Source organism: Aplidium turbinatum, chromosome 10, assembly GCF_918807975.1.
Source record: "Aplidium turbinatum chromosome 10, kaAplTurb1.1, whole genome shotgun sequence".
Lineage (NCBI taxonomy): Eukaryota > Metazoa > Chordata > Ascidiacea > Aplousobranchia > Polyclinidae > Aplidium > Aplidium turbinatum.
Window position 1 is genome coordinate 5,835,003 of NC_137481.1, and position 13,462 is coordinate 5,848,464.

At 37.6% G+C, this 13,462-nt stretch overlaps 1 protein-coding gene across 1 annotated transcript; it reads left to right on the forward strand.

Moving 5' to 3' along the window:
* Positions 1 to 791: 791 nt before the first annotated feature.
* On the forward strand, positions 792 to 11,871 carry LOC145778167 (uncharacterized). Its single transcript, XM_082589599.1, has 11 exons — positions 792 to 941; positions 3,511 to 3,571; positions 4,249 to 4,370; positions 5,086 to 5,278; positions 5,483 to 5,544; positions 6,461 to 6,542; positions 6,887 to 7,008; positions 7,875 to 7,997; positions 8,878 to 9,176; positions 9,727 to 10,237; positions 10,854 to 11,871. Exons 1-11 carry the CDS (start codon positions 885 to 887, stop codon positions 10,998 to 11,000), a joined length of 1,779 nt encoding a protein of 592 aa, XP_082445725.1. The 5' UTR covers positions 792 to 884; the 3' UTR covers positions 11,001 to 11,871.
* The last annotated feature ends 1,591 nt before the right edge of the window (positions 11,872 to 13,462 follow it).

The following is a 13,462-nucleotide window of genomic DNA, read 5'->3' on the forward strand; positions in this document are numbered from 1 at the left end:
GGTGTACAAAGAACAATGGCACGGAAGGGCATCATGCTACTGTGATACAGAATTTTGTGTGTGAATATTATTTTGAGGCAGAAATGAAAAATTGTAATTAGGCTAAAAGCGAATAGCAAAAATTGTTGTTATTGAAAAATATGCAGCAGCTCACATAACCTTAAAAGGGCACAATTGCCCTCCTTGCTCCCCATCCAGAGAAAATTTTAGGGCAGGGGGTGATCGCCCCCCTGCCCCCCCGTTTCCGGCGCCCCTGCATACAGATCAGTTCAGTTTGTTTTTATTTCTGGCCATCACAACGAAAAAAACATATGACAAACTAAATAACAGTTGTTTTGTCACAATGCACATGACTAGGGAATCCAAGTAAAGATCGTTACTTGAAGATGACTATTGAACTGTGTTCCGAAAGCTCGTAAAGAAATGCTATTACCACAACGACTCCGCACCATTAGGCTAAAAAAAAAGTTCAACCTACACTTATGAAATAATAATTAACAATCTGGCAGCGAAAAGCGAAACTCAATTTATTGTATGAATAATCTAACAGTTGTTAAATTTTGCAAACCGAAATAAAGATGGTAAATAAAGTATCAGTAAAAAAAACTTTACACAGTCTTTGTGGGCTTGCAGTTCTGAGAATTTTTCAGACAAAAGAACAAAACTTTAACGATTTCACTTTCGTTTGAACATTTCTGTCGCTATATGCTGGCAGCTACTTCAGTGTTTACTGTTCATTTTTATTCATAATAGGAAGTAAATATTTGACAAAGTGTTGACATACCGTAGGCTAAGCTCTAAGTTGTTGAAAGCGGTCAGTAGGCTTAAGCTATTACCAAAGAATTCTGTCAGACTTAAAATCTCTGAAGATTCTGCTCAGCACAATGGAGCAACAGACTACAACAATATGTGATGATGAACAAAATGTTAACTCAAAAAATGTGAGTAGTCTACTACTATTGCTGTGTGCATGAAAAAACACATCAGATAGCTAACTTTTAAGGCATGGCTTGCACATGGCATTGCAACTCTTTCATAAACAGGGGATGACTTATCCCTACTGGCTAGTTAACTTTGAAATCTAGGAGCCTTACGAGCTGTTTTGAGACAAACGTGTAGGGTTTTGCCTATCTGAAGCTGTCTTTTTGTTAATATAAGGATAATTTATTCTGTCTAGTCCAGGGGTATGATTAGGCTACCTACAAAAATTAAACAAGTTAAATGTAATATTAATTATATATTTATTATTAATCAATTTTACAAGTTCTTATTGTGGAGATTGAAAAATATGTCTACAAACGCGTCCACTGCACTATATGATCTAAATTGCCAACCATCAAATTTTTTCTTTTGTAGAATAATTGCAGAAGCTGAAACAACATATAAGCACAATTATTTGGCTAAGTTCTGACCAGCGCATGTTGATCGATCTAACCTGGCAGTGGTAGCTTATAAACCTTCAGTATTACTTAGGTATTTTTAAGTGTAAATATGGACAAGAAATAGTATTCGGTAAAAATATTCCCGACAAATTCCACTGTTGTAAATACACCCCCAGTAAACACCACTCGTAAAAAAAGTTTCCCCCATGATAAATACTTCCCAACTAAAAATATCGTTCAGGAAATGATATTTCAATCAAAATACATTCAAGGTTTCATTTTGGTGTAGGTGATTAGCTTAAAGTTTGCTTATAAGTCAAGAAAAAGCAGTGCTACTTTGGCTACTAAAATCGATTAATTTTCTGATAAACTTTCTCAAATGCCGGAAGTTTCTGAACAGTTGACTAATACGCTACACGCCTACACTAAGAACTTCTTATCCATGCTTCCAATTATCCATCCAATAATTTTTAGTGCGGAGGTAGGCTATTTACCAGAAAGATTTTTTTCCGAGGGGATATATAATAGGAGAATATTTGCCAGGAAGAATAGTTGTTGGGGTTGTATTTAAAAGAGAGGTATTTTCCTACATTTACAAAAAATTATTTCTCCATCAATTCCAGTTTTAACAGAAAGCAACAGTCGGCTTACCAAATAGCATAATCAATTATTTTTACATTTATTTAACGTATGCAAACAAAAAATTCATTATCTGTAATAATATTGACATATTTACAAAACAACATTTTGGTAAAATGTGTTTAGCTCAAAGTCATATAACCTCTGTCAATAATATAATTTTGTAAATTTTTAACCACGCGAATCTCATAAACACAAGAAAATTTGTTGAAAACCAGGCAGAAACCGATGAAATATAAGTTTTTTACAGAACTAATCTTGCTACGTAGCCTCTGCATTAGCATTACTATGATCATGAAATGACACAAATGTCTCTGAATGTAAAAGCGGTTTTTCATATTATGGTTTTTATTGGCATAGCGAAATTTTTTCACAAATTCTTAAATGATTTTATTGTTATTTATTTGCATCAGACACAAAAGATCACACACATAGGAGCAATGAACAAAACAGTCATCGCACAAGATCCCAAATAAAAGCAACATACATACTGCACATTAATAAACATTACATAACACTGTGATGGTGAGTAAAATATGTTGAATTATAGGAACAATATGAATAGATGTGATGTTACGCAAAAGCAGATGTAGAGAATATTTATAAGTCAAGTTAATTTATTTTGTTTCAATAGCACCGTACATAAACAAACAAGCAGAGTAAATGAAACGGTCAAAACCATGCATTGAAAGCTATTTGGTTAAGATTCGACAAATGCATAGCAACTTTTTCTAATGAGAGCATGAAATGTAAATCATCGCCCTGCATTTGATTCCCCAGTAGCCTAATTCTCAAACTGGAGTCAGCGAACCCTCGGCGGTTTGTGAGGACGTTTCAAGGAGTTAGCGCAATCTCTTTTGTATTCATTAACTTACAAATTGTGTCGGCCAATTCGCTGTCAAAAGGTTCGCTTTTTCCCGTGTATAAAGTTTCTAAGCTTTTTCTCACAAAATTTGTTATTTGGCAAGCAATCAAAGTACGGGTCGTTGTGCATAAGCACTCCTGCCGTTTCTCCAAATGCAGTAAGTCGCTTTTTTACTCTCTTCAAAACGATACCTTTCCTAGTCGGGTTTTGAAATCAAAACATCGTATTGAAAAAAGATTAAGCTATTCACTAGGTGGGAAAAATATTGAATTGATTAGGCTTAGGGCATCACAGTGTCAAGCATGGACGAGATGCAGCCTTGCTGGATACATTAGTCGCATTGTAAGTTAATTGCAACAGTAGATTTGCCAAATATAAATCAGCTTCTGTACTGTACATTGATGCAACAGCTAGAAAGATAGGCTACCATCAATGTATAAGAAAACTGATAAGGACTTAGAACTCCCCACTGTCTTATTCCATTCGTGACATGGAAAGGATCAAAAATTTGATTACCGCATTTCACTTTCAATTTATTTGTTTTTTATAACTACGCTTAAATATTAATTTTGTAGAAAGCTCTTATGAAATTATTTTTGGTTCTATCTTGTTTGTATATTGCAGTTCGAAGAACAACAGCAAAAAATTCTTGACTTGGAAGAGAAACTGAAAATGTATGAAAAAGGTAAGATGATTCAAACGTGTTGAATTTATGGTTTTCCAGCTTATGGAAAGCCAAAAACTTCCAGATGATACGTAAGCACCCTTTTGGCAGGTCGGCTTTATATGAAGTAAAAGGACGCACGTGCAGTGTGCAAAATGCACAAATTTGGCAGAAAATTTGGCGTTAGATGTGACTGACAATCATAGTTTTGAACATCACCCTGTGGAAAATAATTCAATGCACAGCTCACGTTAAACAGTATGATTTCAAGAAATACATACCACCAACCTACAGTATAGAAATCGATATTGTAGTTGTTAAAATTTGTCTGAACCACAATACTCAAAACGGATCGACGTCTCTGTTAAAGAGAAGATAGAATACCGCTTCCAGATTGATTGATTGTAGCAATATTTATCCTTAGACGGAGAATACATCGCTTGAAGCTTTACCCAAGCAATTTCGCAAACTTACAGGGGCTTTGACCCAATAACAAAGATTGATAGAGTGAAGTTCTCCGCTTGATCTTGATAATCCAAAGACTTGTTAGCCTACTGCTGCTTAATCTGGCTGTTTTTTTTTCGTTCACAAACCTGAATGATTTAATAAATTAAATTTTCTTCATGGAAAGTAAAAATGTGAATAAGAAATTATTGAATCTAGTTTTGGCGAGTGATATAGATTTTGCTTATCTGTAGTGTCGGAACAAGTTCAAGAGGAATTCGATGTGATGCAATGTGCAATCGAGCGTGAAAGAATGAAGAGTGACAAAGCTGTATCCATCGCATCTCACATCTACAGACAAAACACCTTGTTGAAAGTAAAACGATATCTGCCTTGCACTAATGGTTCCATAGTATTTTACGAGTTATGTATTCAATGTTCAATTGCGGTTACTTCAAAACTTCAAACTGTTTGTAGTCCCTCTTATTGTTTTTTAAACTTTTTTCAAACATATCCTCCCTTTAACTGCATGCAAAGCCTAGAAAGTTGGTTCAGTAACATGTAGGTTGGTTGTTTTTGAATCTTTATCCTCGGACTGACAAAGCCTTGATTGGTTAATCCTGGTAGTTTCGCATACTTGTAGAGGCTCTTGACACAGGGCCGGTTACCGAGATTGGCAGAGTGAAGTTTTCCGATTGTTGAAGTGTTGTTGCCGGGAAATTATTCCATCCACCAGTTGCCGCTGAATGGAGAGCAGTCCTGAATTGCGTTGCTCAAGCGCACACTTTGAGAGTTGAACCAGCGCCGCGTGATCTTGAGCCTGGCGCGTAACCACTGAGCTAACGGGGCGGACTAATCATTTGTCTTGGCTCGGAACTGCTAGGTAATAAATTATAGGAACTTATGCGGTAGGTTGTGGTGTTCTCAAGGAAAAATTGCCCTAAGATGGTGCTCACTCGGCACTGGCCCTTGGATATGTCCATAACATCCAATGAGTAGCTACCCCACTGGTTCAGGTTGTTGCTTGGTTTGATGCATTTATTCATTTCAATAAAAAGAGGTTATCAAGGACTTTTAAATATTTCATACAGAATCGAGGAAGAAGGCTTAGTAAACCGAGCAGCAGAAAACACAACTGGGCCCAAAAAAACAAAGAAGATCAAGATGAATTTGTGCCCTCATCTTCATCAAAAGATAAATCTCAGAAAGATGAAGCCAAACAAGCGTCGGCAGATAGCGATGAAGATGACGCGATTGTCAAAGAGATTGAAGCCATACAATCAGGTATACTTTGCAGCTGGTCACGATTCGCGTCATACCTCAGTAGATTTTATTCAAAATGAACCATTAAAATAACACTACAAATTGTGTGTTATTAGGTGCTGTTTTGAACATTACGGCTTACAATGATCAATTTTACCTAATGGTGGATTCTTGGTGAAAAAAATATTTTTATTTTTAAATTTCAGTTTGAAACTTCTTTTGTAGATACAAGTTTGCTAAAGGATCTGGAATTAGCCAAATGTGAAATAAAAGAGCTCAAGTCAGCGGTAAGCCTGAGAAGTACTAGAAGTACTAGTTAATATTCAAACCAGAGGATTTTATGGTTTTAGTGTACAGTATAAATTTGCAAACAATTCTGAACTAAACCTACAGCTGTAAGCTATATCATCTCTAATATGCTATTTTTATTTAAGTACGGTAACCTACTGTGCCTGTGTCAATGTTTGATCTCTCTTTGTATCATCTAAGATTCTTCAGAGACTGTCCGTTTTGAGCTTTGCATTTTGTTGATGGCTATTTTAAGATCACACGTGGACTTTATCATCTCAACTCATTTTAACTATTGTTTTGCAAACAATACACAATTGATAGGACTCTAGAAATCTCTATTTTGACTTGAACCATAAAATCGAACCCTGAGTGCAATAACGAAGACACTAGCAACCTTTTCCAATGAGGCAAATCTGCCCTTAATACGTGTGCAAATTATTTTTTTTTACCAAATCTGCTGAAATGAAAACTCAAACATTTCTTAAAATTTTGCACCTGACTTGAATTTACAAGTGTTATCTTCGTTCTTTTGTGGGAGTTTAGTAGGCTAATTGTCCTCAAGCAATATCAAAACATTTGTAGTTTTTTTTATCTATATTGTATAGTATTTTTTAGTATAGTATATATATTTTTTTTACCTAGACTTTTGCTGAAACAAATGCGATTTGAACGATACCTTATACAAAAATCAAGTTCATTTGTGACATTGATATCCAGCCAACGACATCCGTCTGCAAACGTTGAATCAATGTAAAAAGGACGGATATTGCCGGCTGCAATTTAAGTGCACAGATTTAAATTGATTCGAGATGCTTTTTCACTGCAACAAAGCTATAGTCCAATGATAACATCGGTATCTTGTTTATGATTTTATGTACGTTTGTTTTACAGATATTTACATTTGTTTTACAGAACCTAAAACTGGAGAAGAAGTTACAAACAATGGAAGTAGAAAATCAAAGCCTGCAATACAAAATTAAACAACACAAAAATGGTTTGTAGCTGAACACAGTGCGATATTCCGTTTTGTTCAAGACCGGGGCCGTGAAGTCAGGCAAATATAATACGTCTAGGACTTCTTGGTTTATAACTGGCCGACTCTGACTCCGGGCATGCCAAGATCTCTACGACTTCACAACTCCGACTTCACACTCCTGACAAAGCTGTGGAATCGAGCGAAAAATCTACGACCGACTCCGATTCCTCGGTTTATAACTGACCTACTACGACTCTGGATACGCCAAAATCCCTCCGACTCCAACTCCACAGCCCTGGTCAGAACAACTTGAGAAATTGATCGATCCAGGGGGGGTTGACTGGTTTAATAATATTTTTCAGTTGAGAAAGCTGCCACTGAAGAACTTCGCAATTTGCATCAAGAACTTGATGTGGAATCACATGTCAGGAAGGAAGCAGAGTCGTTTGCAGCAAAGATGTATGGTGAAAACAAATCTTGGAAGGTAAAAAAATTAAAGTCTTTTCGCTTTTGTTGTTTGCTTTGTCCAGCACTACCAAATTTAATCACATTGTGAAGAAAGAGGCGTTCTTCCCGGCTATCAGCACAAGGCTGAGCACTCACTAGTACAGCAAGCAGTTGCGATTCGCTAACCATAACGGTATAGCTTCCACGCTAGCCATTCAGACCATCCAATCAACAATATGTTTCTCGGCAGCCGATTTGTAGCAAGAATTGACAGCGATAGACACGTGTTTCGCCCATGAGGCTGGGCTCATCAGTATCGCACCGTATACTGATGAGCCCAGCCTCATGGGCGAAACACGTGTCTATCGCTGTCAATTCTTGCTACAAATCGGCTGCCGAGAAACAAATTTAATCACACTTAGGCCAAATAAAACGTAAATTAGAACCTGCCGGAGTATCTGCTATCAAGAGAACAATCCAGAAGTACAACTAAATCTGGATGCCAATATGAAGACATCTTAAACTTTTACATTCATTGTGCAGCTTTTTGTTTGAGGATTGTAGGGTTTCCAAATTTTAAACTTTGTTGAAACTGCTTACAATATAGGGTTTTAACTACGCTTTTAAACATATTGTTTCCGTATTGAAAGTAAAGTTTTTCGCTTGTAATAACAAACTGGCATACAACACATTTCTCGCTAGAAAGTATACGATTTATTCTTTTTAAGCTTGGCATCTATTAATATTCTAAATGCTTTCTTACATAAACCATGCTATATTAGACAATGTTAGACTTAAAAAATGCAATCATTTCAGTAAAAAATTTTAATATCAAGCAAGCATATTCGTGTGAATAAACCAACTCTAATAGTAGGCTATAACCTGATGAATACTTCAATATAGCGGCAAAGCAAAATATACCAGACAAAGAAAGGAGACGGTGATAGCAAATTGAAAGACGCCATGAAAGAAATTGATGATCTCAGTAAAAAGTTGGAGCAAGAAAAGATCGAAAAACGTCAGAAGGTTTGTTGTTTGATTTTCAGCGTAAATTTTTTAATTGATGAGGTCGCTGCAATGCTTAACCGAGAAGTTGCTTTGGTCACAGAAAAGCTGACTGATCAATAGAACTATAAAATATGGTTTTAACACCGGCCCAACGCCAAGACAAAGGAACATGGAAATGGTAACAAATGCACCCTGTTTGGTAATAAGAAATCGAAACAGTTATTAGGCTATCATTAATTTGTCTCTCAGAAAAATTAAGCCAAACCTTATTTAGAAGTGAGAAACTCATGAGCGATGTGTCTCGAAGATTTGGTTTGGTTGGTTTTGGTTTAGTTTAGAATCTTTATACTCGGACTGACAAAGCCTTGATAGATTATTCCTGGTAGTTTCGCATACTTATAAAGGCTTTTGACGCAGGGGCGGTTGCCAAAATTCACAGAGTGAAGTTTCCGATTGTTGAAGTGTTGTTGCCGGGAAATTATTCCATCCATTAAGTGCCGCTAAATGGAGATCAGTCCTTAGAATGCGTAGCTCAAGCGCACACCTCGAAAGTCGAACCAGCGCCGCTTGATCTTGAAGCTTTTTCGTTCACGAAGTCACGCGCTAACCAACTGAGCTATCGGGGCGGACTACTGAGCTATCCATCCTTGTAGTATTCGTCATGTTGTGTTGAATGGTCTCATGGCCTAGGTGCATATTCAATCAATTTATTTGTATGCCAACCAATTATGTAGGCTACTTTGTTGTCTTTAATGTAATTGCCAGCGTATATCGGTATTTTTAACTTTATCTCAAATATCTCACCGCATTTGTTTATGTGAGAATTAAAAAATCTATACTCGTAGCAAGCCTCAATTGTTTTAACCTACACTGTTTAATTTTTTTCTATACAAAACAGATAGAGGAGATGGAAGAAATAATAGAATCTTTGCGAAATATGGACCGTGAACAGAACGACTCGAATAACGAAGATAATGAAGACCAAGTGAAGCTACTGCTGACGCAAAACAAAGATCTACAGGAGAAATGCAAAGCATTAGAATCTGAAATTGAAAAAGTTCGCATGGAGACATCTACACCATCATCAGCTCCTCCTCCTGGAGGAGCACCTCCACCACCCCCACCTCCTCCACCGCCACCGCCGCCACCACCACCACCACCTCCATCAGGAGCAGGAGGAGATAATAATCCGATGAGGTAAGACGAGTAGGCTGACTATACAATTGATAGGAGGATCGTGGCTGTAATTGACCTGTACTACTGCTGAAATCGATATGAAGCAATAAAAATATTTATTCTAGAACACTGTTTAAAACAAAAAATTTTGTATCCCATTGTTACAAACCCCGTGTACCTCTCAAGGTGATGCAAAACTTTAAAAACGCTTTCTTTCTTTCACAAAAACGTATAATCATTTTGTTCATCAAAACATATCCTTTTCTAAATGCCTTGTTCTGAAAGTATTTCAAACATGCAAATTATTTTTCATTGTTCTGAAGTTTATTTCAATTGATAGCTTAACCATTGTGTTGTAATCTCACAATGTAATTTTGCAAAGTGATTTATAAATAGGCTTCAAATCACTTGTGTTTCATTTTCTCAGTTTATTTTCCTACTGACAAAACCCGTCGTTTCTACGTTGATTCAACGTCTCCCGACGTAAAAATCAATGCATCAAAGTAAAACGGGCAAATGTTGCAAGTTCAATTAGAATTTTTATAATCAGTTTGTTACGTTTTTATTACAGCAATCTCATGCAGATTGTGGCTGAGCGCAAAGCCGCAAGATTGAAAGATGGCAACACCAACTTGGACAGCGCTGGGGAAAAAGAAAAAGCTCCTAAAGCGAATCAATACGGAGATGCTATGGCTGAAATGATGAAGAGGATAAAAGAGGGAAATGTCGGGTTGAAAAGAATCAACAAAGCTATATCGGAAGAAGAGGAAGTTGATAACTCCTCTGAAGATGGCGAAATAGTGAAAATGAATCTTCGAAAAACCAAAGCAGCAACACTTGACGTCAGATCACAGCAGCAGTCTATTGACAATGAAAACAGTCTCGATATTTTTGACAACTTCCGAAAGGGTCTTAAGAAACCCGAAGAAAGAAAGGCGGCCACGCTTGACTCGCGAATACGGCGAACTTCTGCCCCACCGAGCCCGACCAAACTCAATCTTAGAGCTGGTCTCAAAGCAACAGCGCCCACTAGCGAAAGTAGAGTGAAAGGATCAGCAATAGATGAAATGCGAAAACTATCGGTGAGTGGTTCGTTCAATCTTGGTCTTTATTAAATTTTCCCACCAACTTTAGCTCCAAGGTAAATGTAAATACCTATAAGAAACGTTGGTTAATGGTTAGTGTAAATACTTCTCTCTAAACATAAGATTAGTTGTTTGCATCAAAAACCCTGAAGTGACTCAACAATATTAATAAAACAGACTAGGCTACTTATTTAGATCGGTTAAATTTGCTTTCATTTTTGAAGTTAAAATAATGATTTTGTTTTTCTTTGCGATAGCTGAGATCTAGAGAGAGGTAGAAGATCATTTAAACTGTTACACGCCCAGTCAGCAATTCGGTGCTTTCGTACATTGACTGAACGTCTGAAAACGATTATCTTAAATTTTTCTGAAGGTGTTGCGACCGTGCCAAATCCTTTCAACTTAATTACTTACTTCGGTCACAAGCACGTTTTAGCGTTCGCGTTTTGTCGCTTTTACCTTTTTCTTGACTTTTGCTATGTTAACATGTATTGTTTTTGCTGTAATGGTCAGAAATAAAAACAACTGAACTGATTATTCCAAAAAAAATAGACTGAGTCGCTGACTTAGTGGCTATTTATGTGTTATAATTCAACCACGAATTACTGTTTAGGCTGGGTTGAAGCCTCAAAGGTTGGGTCGGCGCTTTGACAAGAATTCTCAAGCAAGCGTCCGGCATCCAGATGAGATCTCACCTGAGCTCAAGAACATCCTTGATCGAAAGAGAAAACTATTTAAGGAAAAAGCAAATGCAGACTAAATCATAAAACTGATGATATATGTTTTATGTCAGCTCTAATTGAAATTTTCACTTCTTTTGTCCATTGGCCTACTAGTCACTAGTCAGACTATGGCGGGCCTACCACATATTGTAGCTTTGGCGCTTTGTTAGTCCGTGCTGACTGTATATCACCATCATTTCTGCTTAGTGCCTGCTACTGGTGATGTTATTTGAGGTACAAAAGGTGCTTTTCGTGCAGTACGAGGTTGAGCATTACAATCCATGGCAAGCTTTTTCTTAGCATTTCATAAATGGCAGATATTGTTTTACTTATCAGAACTGGCCGCTTCATTTGTGACCCTATCCGGCTAATGTTGAGCCTTATTATGTCACTATAGCGAAATAGATGAAAAAACAACAACAGCCAAGCATAGCCTATGTTCATTTAAAATTTCCGCGTTACCTTACACAATCAAGAAATGGTGAAGATCGAAAAATTGTTAGCGATCCTGTACCTCTTGCAATAGATTGAGTTTCGCTTTTAGCAGCATGATCGTTGCTGACTTCACAATGTACTGTAGATACTAACGACCTGATTTAGCCAGATCCTGCGAGTTTAAGCCTGACGTCCGGCGTTCTTTCTCCATCCTATTATTATTATTATGACTGCTCATCCACATCAATATTGGAACTGGCAAATGCAACCCACAACACTTTTCATGTGCTAACTACAGACATGTAGCGTAGGCTACTACATGATTTACTATTCAGGCACGTTTTAAACGTTTTAAGGTTTTGCCACCTTTTCCTGTTCATGAACGTGCTGGTCAGCCTATATCGACTATTGTAGCTAGTAATATCTTTTTCGTCCCGGGCGCGTTAATGACGAAAAATAAAATGAATGAATGCGTTTGCTGTGGTAGCCTAATAGCGATCGTTGCTGGCTTCGGTCGGCAGTCGGCAGCAGCGGTCGGCAGCAGTGGCCGAGTGATTAGCGCGTTTGGCTCGCAGTCGAGAGCCTTGCATGTTCGACTCCAGCCACCCGCACTTGCTGTTGTTTCTCTGGGCAAGAAACTTTACGATAATTGCCTCTACCCAGTGATCGATTTCGAGTAATAGGTAGTACCAAATTTAAGTCATAAGTAGAGTAGACAACCGGAAACAGACATTGCCGTCGGCTGCAGCGTGAGTCAGGTGTACGTCGGAAGGCGTACACCGATGCATAGCGCTCAAGTCCGCTTTCCCGCAATGCAGGATAAATATATGAAAAACAAACAAACAAAACAAACAATTCCACTAGCTTTCCTATCACAGTTCCCTAGTCATGTGCTATGACAAATGACAAGTCATATGACAAATGGTGTTGAAGTGAGTCGTTGTTTTATGCGGCTCTTTTGTTTGGCTTCAGACTGCTGTCTTCGAGTTGTTCGTGAGCGTCAAAAGAGGCGGAATGGCAAAGAGGCTTTTCTACCTCTTGTCTCACCTCTACGGGATCACTGTTGTGAATTGTCAATTATGCAATAACTCTAATGTCCATACCGACAGCAATAATACGTTTAGGTGCTTTGTCATGCAGGAATTAAAGGATAACTTACCATCAAAAATATTTCTGCAATGGATCACATTTGGATGCAAGTTTTCTTTGAATGCAGTGTCTTTTTTGTTTTCACCGTTTGTAAATCGTATACAATTTCGTTTTCAACAAATTAACCATGTTTAATTGTTTAATCAACTAGCTCAGTTGGTTAGCCCGTGACTTCTAAAACGAAAAAGCTTCTGGATCAAATGGTGCTGGTTCGACTCTCGGGGTATGCGCTTGAGCAACGCACGTTAGGGACTGCTCTCCATTCAGCGACACTTAGTGGATCGAGTAATTCTCCGGCAACAACACTTCAACAATCGGAGACTCCCTCTCTGTCAATCACGATAACCGGGTCTGTGTCAGTGATTCAAAGCCTCTACAAGTAGGCTATGGGAAACTGCCGCCAGGATTAAGCTCTGCAAGAAGCTTTCCCAGTTCGAAGATAAAGGTTCAATCAATCAACTATGACCTCCATCCATCTTTTGTTTTTATTAATAATTCCGGCATGCTTTTTAGTCCTTTAATTTGCTTGATATTGTAGTTCATTTTTATCTTACACTTTGGCATTTCTGTTCAAACAAATGTTTTATTTTGTAATATTTTATTTAAGGCTGTTAAAAAAGGCAATTGCTGTGTCTAGCATAGTTTTGTGGCCTGTTCGAAAAACTGGTGTTTCCAACGGTTTTAGCAGATAGCACAATGATTCAGAGCACTTTTTTTTTTTTTAATTTTATCTATCAGTTATTGAATAAATAAATTGAAACTCACTACTGGTAAAATTGTTTGTTTGAGTACTTTATTTTGAACCGAATTCAGACTTCGGCTAGTAGCTAACCTTTTAGAAAAACCGGAAAACCGATCTTCGGACATCTCCAAGGTGACACCAAGAGTTCGTCGCATGCTTGTGACGAATTTCAAA

Coding starts and splice junctions, on each gene's coding strand:
- LOC145778167 (XM_082589599.1), top strand. CDS start 885: ATGGAGCAACAGACTACAACAATATGTGATGATGAACAAAATGTTAAC. Junction 5,279..5,482: donor GATTGAAGCCATACAATCAG/GTATACTTTGCA, acceptor CTTCTTTTGTAG/ATACAAGTTTGCTAAAGGAT. Junction 10,238..10,853: donor ATGAAATGCGAAAACTATCG/GTGAGTGGTTCG, acceptor ATTACTGTTTAG/GCTGGGTTGAAGCCTCAAAG.